The following is a 12,388-nucleotide window of genomic DNA, read 5'->3' on the forward strand; positions in this document are numbered from 1 at the left end:
AAAAGCAGTGTGTAAGACTGGTGGAGGAGAACATGATGCCAAGATGCATGAAAAAAACTGTGATTAAAAGCCAGGGTTATTCCACCAAATATTGATTTCTGAACACTTAAAACTTTATGAATATGAACTTGTTTGTTTTCTTTGCATGATTTGAGGTCTGAAAGCTCTGCATCTTTTTTTGTTATTTCAGCCGTTTCTCATTTTCTGCAAAGAAATGCTTAAAACGATACTATTTTTATTTGGAATTTAAGTTGTATGCCCAAACTCTTTTATACCACTGTATATTAACCATTGAAACCACACTATTTATTTTATTAGCTTCATCTGTCAGTCAGTGGTTTTATGAATGTCAAGATAATTAGCATACCGCTGTCTGAGTTGCACAACCTACGCAAAACCAATGCCAGTCCTGCATTCCTTTTACACATTTCTTGTGCGTGAGAAACAGGTTACTGCTTCTATTTTGGACTCGCTATGAGCTATTATTGGATGGAATTTTGCCCCCACATTTCAGACCAGGTGTTTATTAATAGCATCTGCTTTAATGTGTCTTGAACTGATTCCAAATGCACAAGCAGTTTTAAATAAAGGTGTGAGAAGCTGAACTTGAGTTTAAAGAGAAGGACCTGCAGTGGTGGGTGTGGGATCATATTAGATACATAAAGTTTTTTTTTTTATTGATAGTTTCCATCATTCCAACTTACAACTGAGGTTAATTTGAAAAAAAAAACAGACATCATATTTATATACAAAGTAAATTTTGCATGAACTGGCAAAATTCTCTGAACACTAAAGCCCCAACCTGGATGGGATTAGTTTCTCAGGGGGTTCTGGGGTCATTTTTTTTTTCTTTTATGGGTTTTTTTTATCCTCTGTGATTTTATTCCCGTCCGGAACGACCATGTATGTGTTTTTTTTCAGACGTCTTCTGAGAAAATTACTGGCTGAATTATATATTGTTTTTCGCTGAACTCCTCTTCGTGGTCCTCAGGTAATTTTAGTCCTGTCCGGACACACATCTCTGAGTTTCGTCTCCATGCGTTTAATAAAATAGCTATTTGTCCACTGCCACACACTGTAATTGCACTTTGGGCACTTGGGCGCTTCCACGGAGATTCATGTTAACAACGTAACAGTGAGTGGAAATGGAGGAGCTACTGAACGCCGCGATGTCATGTGACCGAGAAAGCCAAAAAAAAAAAAAAAAAAAACTCACTGGTCTTCCTGTTTTTTCAAATGCAGTTTGGATGCAAGTGTTTTATCACTGAGTAGAAGTGTGAAATATTTTTCACAGACTTTCCCCCTGAGCATGCCAATGCGTGCCAATGCATGCCAAGATGCATTAAAACTTGGGAGAAATGTTGTCCATAGTTTATAGAATAAAACAACAATCTTGATTTTACTCAAATAAATACCTATAAATAGCTAAATCAGAGAAAATGATTCAGAAACTGAAGTGGTCTCTTATTTTTTTCCAGAGCTGTATATATATATATATATCCGTTATTGGCTGGACCAAACAAGACATTCAACATTCAACACTCCACCTGAACCACTGCTGAACTGGAACTGAACCTGTTCTATGACACTCCACCGCCACCTGCTGTTGGAGGGAGAAGCTTGCAGGCATTTTTCACAATGTATTTAAAAACAAATTATTACTTTTTAATGTTTTTAACAGTTATTTGATGTTTTTTTAACATGTATAAAATGTATTTATATTGATATTTGTTCATTTTATTTTAGTCACACTTCAGTACCACTCAAAAGTTTATAAACAGGTTATTGTTCAATGTTGTTGTTTTTTTTTATTTCTGTTTTTAATTTATTTTCCACATTGTCTTTAATTAATAATTAATATTAAAGACATTAAAACAATTAAGAGACATATGGAATTACGTAATAAACAGTAAACAAAGAGTTTGTTTTCCAAAGGACACACACATGGTGATTTGTGATGAACTGGAGCTATATTTTTTGGGGGCTTTATATTTTACATATTCTATATTACTCTATATATAGTCTATATATCTTTAAGCACTTCACTGCTAGCTGTACTGTGTATAACTGTATGTAGAAAAAAGTAAACGTTCACTTCCACTCTTTTACTTTTAAAATAAAACAACTCACACAATTCAAACAGAAGCTGCTCTGTAATGTAGATTTTTTATTTGTACAAGTAATTTAAGGACAGTTAAACAGAATCCACACGTGAAAGAAAGCTTAGGCCTAACCTGTTCAACAGGTCGGCTGATAAAGCATTTTTTGGTGCACTGCTAATGATAAATGTCATTGATACAAAATGGCATCAACTTTTATTAAGACAATTAAATAACAATAATAAAAAAAAAAAGATTTGAATAGTTTTGCAATAGTTTTAATCAACAAAAACTGATACAGAATGTATACACTATATCAACAACAGTTCCACACTGCAACTCTTTACAATGTGTAAATTGTACAGATGTTTTTTTAGGTTTAAACAGGACTGGTTTTGTAATGGACTCTTTAAACATATCTTAGCTGTTGGTGAAAAGGTATTATTGTTTTTCATGTATTTCCAGAAAGTACCAGTTGTTCTTTACAGTCTGTTAACAGTTCATGATAAATGGACCAATAGAACGGGTCAAACCAGGTATCTCCATTTTTGTAGTTTTTCTTTTTAACATACTGTAGTTATAGAAATAGGTTTTAACATTAAAAAGACTTTTATTCTCTGACCACTGCTGTAAATTGTTTTGTAAAAGAGTTTTGTATTGTCCACAGTAAAGTATTGGAATAAAAAATACACATCCATTGAAAGTAAATTTGATAAAAATGAGTTTGTTCTCATGTAAGTTAGAATATCATTTTTCCTGTATTTATTTCAGTAATTCAGTTCAAAATGTGAAACTCATATATTATATAGATGCATTACACACAGAGTGATCTATTTTAAGCTTTTATTTATTTAATGGTTACGGTGGCCGAGAAAGCCCAACGCAGTGCAAATTGAAAAGCGCTGCAAAAGCACAAAACACATCCATCAAAATAACAACACAGGCGCAGCAAATAGAAAAACGCGCTGCAAAAAGAAAAACGCGCTGCAAATAGAACCACAACACAACGGAAGTGAGTCACAACACAACAGAATTTTCCCGGGGGACCTTAAAAGATACTGTACATACATCTTTTAAGGTCCCCCGGGAAAATTCCGTTGTGTTGTGACTCACTTCCGTTGTGTTGTGGTTGTATTTGCAGCGCGTTTTTCTATTTGCTGCGCCTGTGTTGTAATTTTGATGGATGTGTTTTGTGCTTTTGCAGCGCTTTTCAATTTGCACTGCGCTGGGCTTTCTCGGCCACCGTAAATGGTTGATGATTATAGCTTACAGCCAATTAAAACGCAAAAATCAGAGGAGTGGAGGATCAGTGGAGATGTGGATTTCATTTTCCAGCAGGATTTGGCACACTGCCCACACTGCCAAACGTACCAATTGGTCCTAAAATATAATATTCAAATTTTCTGAGACACTGATTTTTGTGTTTTCATTGGCTGTAATCAACAATAAAAGTTGTTGTAAAGAATTATGATAAATGTGAGAGACGTAGGATTTTCATATTTATAGAAAATTAGATGTTAGACGTTTTTTTTCTTGACACCACTTGTGTTTTTGTATGGGTGTGTTTAGTATATAAATGTGTATATAGCTGTATATAATATTTTATACAAAACTAGATTTTAATGCAAACAAAAGCACAGCAATAAAAAAAAGTACATCTTCATACTTAACAAATAACCACACCTCAGACTCTCCTACAAAGCTGTACTGTAGTTCTAACTAATACAGTCTGCGAGTTTCTGTACAATATAAGATGAAGTGATACTCACCAGTCTGAATATGCAATACACTTGCAGTAACAGTTTCTTTATGAAGTGCGCTAGTTACCAGGCAACAGCAGGATTTTAAGAAATGAATTTGGAGGGTTTTAGACATTTTTGAAGGCCATTAAGAGCAGAAGTACCAGTTTACTGTCTTTCTTGTCCTTTTATATGATATATTACGAGTGTTGCAATTCTTAAAGTGTATGCATGTGAAATGTGATATGTTTATACTGCATATATCTCACTGGGTCACTGTATACTCTTGAGACTGTAAAGTTTATACTGTATCACTCATGTCTGGATTAAATTAGGGTGACTATTGTAGTGTGATTTTTTTCTTTGGGGGACTATACATCATTTCTCAGGATGAAACTTCCAGTTAACTCTTCACTTCAGATTTATAAGCCATGGTAAGCTGTAATGAAGAGTATGGAGCTCCACTGGTGACCTCTTCTTAATCAATTGGCCTCATTCCCTGCTAAAAAATAATAGCCTGCCTAAGCTGGTTTAGCTTGTTTACCATCTTTGCTCAACATGGTTTGAGTTTGATGGTTTAGCTGGTATACTAGCAGGTACTACTAGGTACTGTATATCAGTCATGATACACTGAATGTCTAAATATCTAAAGATAATAAAGCATCATAACAGGGATTGTTGACCAGCCTGGTCAAACTACTCAAACCAATTTAACCAGCTTGATCATACAGGTTCATACCAGTTTAGTTTTTCTAAAAGACTAAATTGATTGATTGGTGACATCCTGTTGCTCTCCAAAAACATATTTTGTCACTGGAACTAAACACGTGCAAGACCAGGCAATGCCATGAAGAAGATTTGTTGGTTGGACATGTTGACCCTGTGCCATTCCAATGGTTATTGATAGTTTCTGCTTTTGACTCACAGTCTCTGACTGGTCCAGATATTAAACCTGCTAGATATTTGTTGGGTGAGACTGTGATTCATTGGAAAAAGCTCAGCAAATGTCTTTTAGCAGTTCACACAAAGAGTTTTGTTGGAAAACTACTGTCTACAAGTTGAAAATTGGGCTAAGATTGTGTGAACTAGGCATTACCAGCATTAGGATGTTTTCACTTGGGGGACCAGTGATTTGAAACCAGCTTAACCTTCAATAGCCCTGTAAAAAATTCAGCTCAAGATCAGATTTGGGGGTTAAAGCTGGTCTTGAGCTGGATTTTCCAAAAGATATATCTAGTTGTGATTATTTTATGAAGAAATCAGGTCACCAGCAGGGCTCCATTTCATCCCTCTGCTGAAACAGACTATTTTTGATAAAGCAATCTTGGCCTGATGCGGAGACGCATTTACCTGGGAACAAAACGCACTCTGAAAGAGTTGGCTTCTCACCGAGAGAAGTCAGCTCTTGCCTGCTTTCCGTAGAACAGACTGGTAGATTTCAGATTTTAAAAACCGGGGGTAGCAGTCCCTCGCCATGAGGCTGAAGATCAGCTTCTGCGCCGTGTCGAAGGAGTTCAAGTTGGGCTCGTGGATGTTCTTTGTGATGTTGGCTCGGGTTCCGCAGTCGATGTTAATCTGAAAAGCCAGTTACAGAGGCTGAGATGAGTTGAGTTCACAGACTTCGGCTATTAGCTATGGTTGGTCAAGTTCGTCAAGTCAAGAGACATCAGAAACATGGTGCAACATGGGAAGAACAGTACAAAATAGACTACATAAAGTGCAGATCTGTGTGTGTTAAGGAGTATGATGGCCTTTGGGAAGAAGCTGTTGCAGAGCCTGGCTATTGTGGCTTGAATGCTCCGCTACCTTCTGCCAGATTCTGAAAACTGTCTGTGGGTGGGGTCATCCATGCTCGATTCTGGATCTAATCTGGTACAAAATGTTCACAAGGCTATTATTCTTCTATTTAGTGGATTATTTTAAGGATTATCCACCTCATTTTATCGGAAAGAAATTGTATTCAGAATGGCCTTAATTGGACTACTCTTTTCTGATTGAGGTGTTCACATGGACATGCTCTATTCTGATTGAGATTTTTTATTACTGATTATTAATGTTATAAAAGCTATAAAAGCTATAAAGTATAGATACATCAGTTGATTTCTTAAAATCACACTTGCTGCATATTTTAGCTCTTTAAAAATGGTTTTTAGTTTTGGAACAGCCTTAATTGACTTAACGACCAAGAAATACAGCCCACCTAGGAAGCAGCCTAGACTTTGGAATGCAACTATGGAGCCAACTTAGCAACTCAAACAATTTCTCAATTACTACGTCTGTAGTTCATTAAAGTGTAGTTCAATTAGTCATCTCTGTACCTTCTGAGCTGGTACTGTATGTAAGTCATTTCTTATCTAACTTCACTTTAAAAGATGGTACCCCAAACACTGCCATTATAATACCATTATAATCTCCCCTGCCTCCAGACTGACCTAATGGTCTGAGAAGACAGTCATGGTGATGTTGAGCTCAGAATAAAATCAATATTAAATCCAGACACTAGCTCACGCTCCACAGATCTCGTTATTTTGAACCCAGCCGACAGTCCCGCTCATATCGATTGATCTTTCTGTGGAGATGAACCGCTGTTGTTGAACGTCCTGCCACAGTTCCTCCCCCTCAGCTGAAGCAATCGCACTGCAACCTACCTGCCTGGGGGCCTCCACCTGCACGTACTCGGAGTAGATGCGGTTGGCTGCGCTGATCATCTCGGGCGTGTTCTTGATCTTCTTGTAGTCCTCGCAGGCCAGCCAGAACAGGATGTTCTCCTCGCTGTACTCGGACCTCAGGAACTCCTGGAACGCCAGCTGACCGGCTGTGAAAGAAAGATATCCAACACACTGAGGGGAAACCGAGGAGATATAAAGTATGGTGGCTGAGAAAGCCCAAAAGACTGCAAATTGAAAAGAGGTGCAAAAGCACAAAACACATTTATCAAAATTACATCATAGGTGCTGCAAATACAGAAACACGCTGCTAATACATCATCAACACAATGAACTTCTTCCGGGGGACCCCAAAAGACCCCTAAACTACATCTTTAGTAAAGTGGGGGACTTCACTGAGGACTATTATTTGCAAACAAACTTCTGAAAAGTTAATTCTGTTGAGTTGTGAAACATTTCTGTTGTGTTGTGGCTGTATTTGCTGCGCATTTTTCTGCATTTGCTGTGCATTTCTGTATTTGCAACTCTTGTCTGTATTTTCTTTGCATTTTTGTGTTTGCAACACTTTTCTGTTTTTGCTGCTCTTTTCTGAATTTTCTGCGCATTTCTGTATTTGCAACTCTTTTTTTGTATTTTCTGTGCTTTTCTGTATTTGCAACTCTTTTTTTGTATTTTCTGTGCTTTTCTGTATTTGCAACTCTTTTTTTGTATTTTCTGTGCTTTTCTGTATTTGCATCTCTTTTCTGTATTTTCTGTGCATTTCTGTATTTGCAACTCTTTTCTGTATTTTCTGGAATTTCTGTATTTGCAACGCTTTTTGTATTCGCAACTTTTTTCTGTATTTGCGACTCTTTTTTGTATTTTCTGTGCATTTCTGGATTTTCAACACTTTTCTGTATTTTCTGTGCATTTCTGTATTGGCAACACTTTTTTGTATTTACAGCTCTTTTCTGTATTTGCAGTACGTTTCTGTATTTGCTGCGCCTGTGTTTTCATTTTCATGAATCTGTTTGCCGCTTTTGCAGCTCTTTTCAATTTGCAGTGCATTGGGCTTTCTCGGCCACTGTAGAAAAAGCCTTTGCAGGTTGATTCTAGAAAAGCCCTCTGTAATGAGATCTGTGTGACCTTGAGAAGATGGAAAACTCTACATTTGAATGCTGCTGCTGAGATTTGAATAAGCCAAAAGGGACCTTCAAGAGCAGGATTTATTTTGACTAATGTTTGTTTTGTGTGTTGTTTTCCACCAAAAATAGGCTCCTGCTGTTTGTTAGCCTAACTCTGTAATAGGAATAACCCTGTATGTCACTCTGGATAAGAGTATCAGCTAAACGGCATAAATATATACATGTAATACAGTACAAAGTTACAACATAGTCCTATAAAATCTAAAAAAAATTGTTTTATTTTAATCAACAATGTCTATAATTGACTACATCGGTCATTTAAATAATTGCAAATGATTGTTTGATACTTTAATGCAAAGTTTAAGCAAATTAGTATTTTTACTACTATTATAATAAGAAGCAGTATTACACACAGAGTGAGCTATTTTAAGTGTTTTTTTTTTTATTATTATTGATATTGTTGATGATTATGGCTTACGGCAGCCAATGAAAACTGAAAAAACATCAGTGTCTCAGAAAATTAGAAAATCATATAAGACAGATATGAACTTTTGGCTGTGTGGGCAGTGTGCCAAGTCCTGCTGGAAAATGAAATCCACATCTCCATAAAAGTTGTCAGCAAAGGGAAGCATGAAGTGCTGTAAGATTTTATGAAAAATCACTGCACTGACTTTGGATTCAAAGCAAAACAGGTACCACTTTAAAATAAGACTACCTTTATAAAGGGTTTATAAATGGTTTACAATTAGTTTATTAATGGTTATTAATTAGGTTGTAAATGCCTTAAAAATCATTAATAATCAGTTATAACACATACGTAGAAAGAGAAACAATGACCTGTTGTTTGCCAAATAGTGAGCCGTCTGTATTGTTGCCCTTTCTACGTATGTGTTATAACTGATTATTAATGATTTTTAAGGCATTTACAACCTAATTAGTAACCATTAATAAACTAATTGTAAACCATTTATAAACCCTTTATAAAGGTAGTCTTACTTTAAAGTGGTACCGCAAAACATTAAAGCGAAGTGAAGTGAGTACTCTGTGAATAAGTGAATAACATTATTTCATTACAGTGGCACCTGTCAAAGGTGTATGTACCTGTGATTGTTAACGGACCATTCTTACTAGTGTGTGTGTGTGTGTGTGTGTGTGTAGAATTGGACCATACTAAAAAAATATATATTTTAATGGGGAAATCCATCAACTTTCCTAAATTTCTGCATGAATCAGCGTTTGAGATGTAAACAGTCATTCAGGGTGGGGTTTGGTGTGAAAGGGTTGCTTGTAGAGAAATGTACCAAAAATATAGTCATTCCAATTATTTTCCACCAGTCATTAACTATCCACCAGTGATCCTACCACCACCATGTTTCTATATAAAACACCATGGATTTTTTTATGTTATTTTACCAATGGTATAATAGTGATAAATTCACTGTTTGGAACTATTTTAGAGTGGATGGTATGGTGCAGTGGATAACACCACAGCCTACCAGTGAGCTATGATGTGTGGAGACTGGGGTTCAATTCCAGATCTATGTAATTATGCTGTGCTACATCAATACAAATCTTGGGGCAAAACTCCTAACGCTACTTTAGAAAAACCTTTAAAAAGTCGCTCTGGATAAAAGCATCAGCTAAAATGCTGTAAATATAAAAGTAAATGTAAACTATTTTGACTCATGATTGTGTTTCAATACATGTGAACTTTTACAAATCAGGGTAGTGAATTTATAAACATTTATCTCATCGCTTAACATCTATTATTTATTTCTTAGAAGTAGTTTTAGAGGGATTTTGCCACCATTGTAAATTAATCGAGTTTCCCTAGGACTTTTCTTTTTTGTCTTTATGATTTAAATATGCAATTCCACAATTCAATTTTGACTGCAAATTTGGTGGAAACATCCTCCTTTAAAACATCTTCCTCAAAGCTGCTTACCTTTGCAGCCCAGCAGCCTTTCGATCGAATCGCTCCAACATGCGGCATCTTCAAGGGGGTCCTTGGAAAAGCAACACAATCTACCCTTGAAAATTACATTGAGATCTTTCACTAGTCACATAGACTGCACAACCATGGTGACCTCACACTGAAACTGTAGATTAGACATTATATATTAACAGTTAACTGTCTATACATCTATAGTGCATATTTGTATTCAGTACTGTGCAATAGTTTTAGGCACCAAAGCAAATTACACTAATTATCCCAGTTGTCTCAGGAATATGAGTGTTTTTACCTGAAAAAAAAAAGCACCACGTATGATTTAAACAGATCGGGATTTAAAATAAACAGGAAATTCTCATTTTTAACTAAGTATGTCATATCCTGTGAGCCAAGCTGCTCAGCAAGCAGGTACATATGTATGTTCAGTTCCGTCAGCAGCTCACCTGATATACCAAATTTACCAAAAAATTACCAAACCAGGTGTTGATTAACCCTTGTGTGGTGTTCGGGTCTGTGGGACCCGTTTTCATTTTTCATCAAATGATACTAAAAAAATATTTTTTCTAACTCAAACTCATTGGCATTGGCTCATTTTTTATGAAAAACATATATCAAAACACATTTTCGATAAACACACACTGTACACCCCCCCACACACACACACACACATTTATATTACATACAGTCTGTTTGGCCGAGGGCTAATAAACATTGCTTCATTTGTAAATTTGAAACTAAACAATTTTCTACTCATATCTTGAGTTTAATTCATTTTCTTTTACATTTTATTAAAAAACTAATAAAAAAAGAGTAGCACTTTTTGAAAGAAATGTAACATAAGAAAGGTAAAGGGCAAATATTAACCATGTAAGCTGTTTATATTGCTTGCAATTTAGGTGAAGCAAGCATGTGTAAATTAGCATTTTAATGTAGAATTGCTTAATTTTGCTGAATTAAATACAAGTAACAAAGTAAACGAGTAACAAAAAATATGAACACCACACAAGGGTTAATATGATAAACCAGACATAACTTTATAAAAAAACTCTATTAAACTCGGATAAGGAGAGATTAGGAGATGTTTTAAGGAATTTTAGCTTTTTGTATAATTGCTTTTTGTATTTATAGTAATGCTAATAAACACTTACTTCACAGATAAGAAGCTTCTTCTTAACTTAAAATTCCCACAGGTGCCTAAAACCTTTGCACAATACTGTATATGTATATATATATATATATATAGATATTTATATATTCTGAAATACACAGCAAAGCAAATGCATACGTGATCCATCCTCGCCGTTTTAATCAGCTCTTAAAGTTTCATCCCAAAGTTCGATAAGCAATGCAAATTGAATCCTAAACAAACTCACTTTATGGCCATCTCCGCCACTACGGTCCTCAGCATCTGGCTGCAGCCCGCTCTGCCAGGGTGTGGGACTGCGGAGGGTCTAAACTAGCTCACCTCCATGTATGGAACACATGGAAATCAACATGCAAAGCTGGGCTTGGGAGGGTCACCTCACCGCAGGGCCCTGCGCCGAGGGAAAGCCTCGGAGAGACTAAGTTAAGACACGGATGACGCCATGCTCAGAGATGAGAACAGCCGTGTCCATCAGAACGGGGTGGGGGGGTTATTAATATTATTATATTATTATTATGAGGAGAGAGGAGATAGATGAGTGAAGGAAAATGGTTTAAATAAGAGAGGATGATCCAGCGCTGAAAAAACACTGAGTAAAACGAGACTGAGGGATGCACTGGATGAATAAATGAGTGAAAAAGACAGGATAAAGTATCATTTACAGAATTCATTGAAATCACTGCTCATACACAGTACATAGAAACATCAGTAATACTTTCTAGGAATGGTGTGTCTATTAAGCTATATAAACACACTCATAATTATCATATTACAATGCATTCATAAGGCATTATAAACAAGGCTATGAATAAGCTCTGGAAAAAAAATGATGAGTTTCTTTGATTTTACCAAATTAAAAACCTCTGGAATATAATCAAGAGGAAGATGGATGATCACAAGACATCAAACCACCAAACTGAACTGCTTGAATTTTTGCATCAGTAGTAAAGCAGCATAAAGTTATCCAAAAGCAGTGTGTAAGACTGGTGGAGGAGATCAAGCCAAGATGCATGAAAAATCCAAGGTTATTCCACCAAATATTGATTGATTTCTGAATTCTTAAAACTTAAAACTTGTTTATGAACTTGTTTTCTTTGCATTATTTGAAGTCTGAAAGCTCTGCATCTTTTTTTGTTATTTTCGCCATTTCTCGTTCCTAAACAAATTGGGCAAAATGTTGTCTTTAGTGTATAGAATAAAACAGCAATGCTCATTTTATTCAAACATATATCTATAAATAGCAAAATCAGAGAAACTAATTCAGAAACTGAAGTGCTCTCTAGAGCCATCTACCCACCCAGAGAAAGCAAGGGTATTTGTGCTTTCTTAGGGCTCCGGCAGCTGATGGCAAGCCGCATGACTGGGATTCGAACCAGCAATCTCCCGATTATAGTGGCAGTGCTTTAGTCTGCTGAACCACTCAGAGCCAATAAATGTGATTTTCAACTGATATACTTTGGCATTAATGAAGTGAGGTTTAGTGTGAAACGGTCAATTATAGAGAAATTTACCAACTTAATCTGAAATATAAACCATATTCTGGTTTGTTTTACTAAATAACTCCATGTTTTTTATTTATAGTTTGAATGACTTTAGTATTAATCTACAATGCAGAACATTTAAAAAAAGAAAAAAACATGGTTGACTGGTTCTGTATGTGTACCA

At 35.9% G+C, this 12,388-nt stretch overlaps 1 protein-coding gene across 1 annotated transcript; it reads right to left on the bottom strand.

Annotated features, from left to right (window-relative positions):
- Positions 1-3,349: 3,349 nt before the first annotated feature.
- Positions 3,350-11,005, bottom strand: rgs1 (regulator of G protein signaling 1). Its single transcript, XM_022677869.2, has 4 exons — positions 10,953-11,005; positions 9,574-9,653; positions 6,487-6,653; positions 3,350-5,413 (listed from the first exon to the last, which is right to left on the bottom strand). Exons 1-4 carry the CDS (start codon positions 10,985-10,987, stop codon positions 5,237-5,239), a joined length of 459 nt encoding a protein of 152 aa, XP_022533590.2. The 5' UTR covers positions 10,988-11,005; the 3' UTR covers positions 3,350-5,236.
- Positions 11,006-12,388: the final 1,383 nt, after the last annotated feature.

This window comes from Astyanax mexicanus, chromosome 8 (assembly GCF_023375975.1).
Source record: "Astyanax mexicanus isolate ESR-SI-001 chromosome 8, AstMex3_surface, whole genome shotgun sequence".
Taxonomy (NCBI): Eukaryota; Metazoa; Chordata; class Actinopteri; order Characiformes; family Acestrorhamphidae; genus Astyanax; species Astyanax mexicanus.

What these genes read in the sequence shown, in the direction of transcription:
- rgs1 (XM_022677869.2), bottom strand. Translation starts at nt 10,987, where the DNA reads ATGCTGAGGACCGTAGTGGCGGAGATGGCCATAAA. An exon ending in GTGGCGGAGATGGCCATAAA is followed by an intron (nt 9,654 to 10,952) that starts GTGAGTTTGTTT and finishes TTTCAAGGGTAG; the next exon opens with ATTGTGTTGCTTTTCCAAGG. An exon ending in AAGGCTGCTGGGCTGCAAAG is followed by an intron (nt 6,654 to 9,573) that starts GTAAGCAGCTTT and finishes TTTCTTTCACAG; the next exon opens with CCGGTCAGCTGGCGTTCCAG.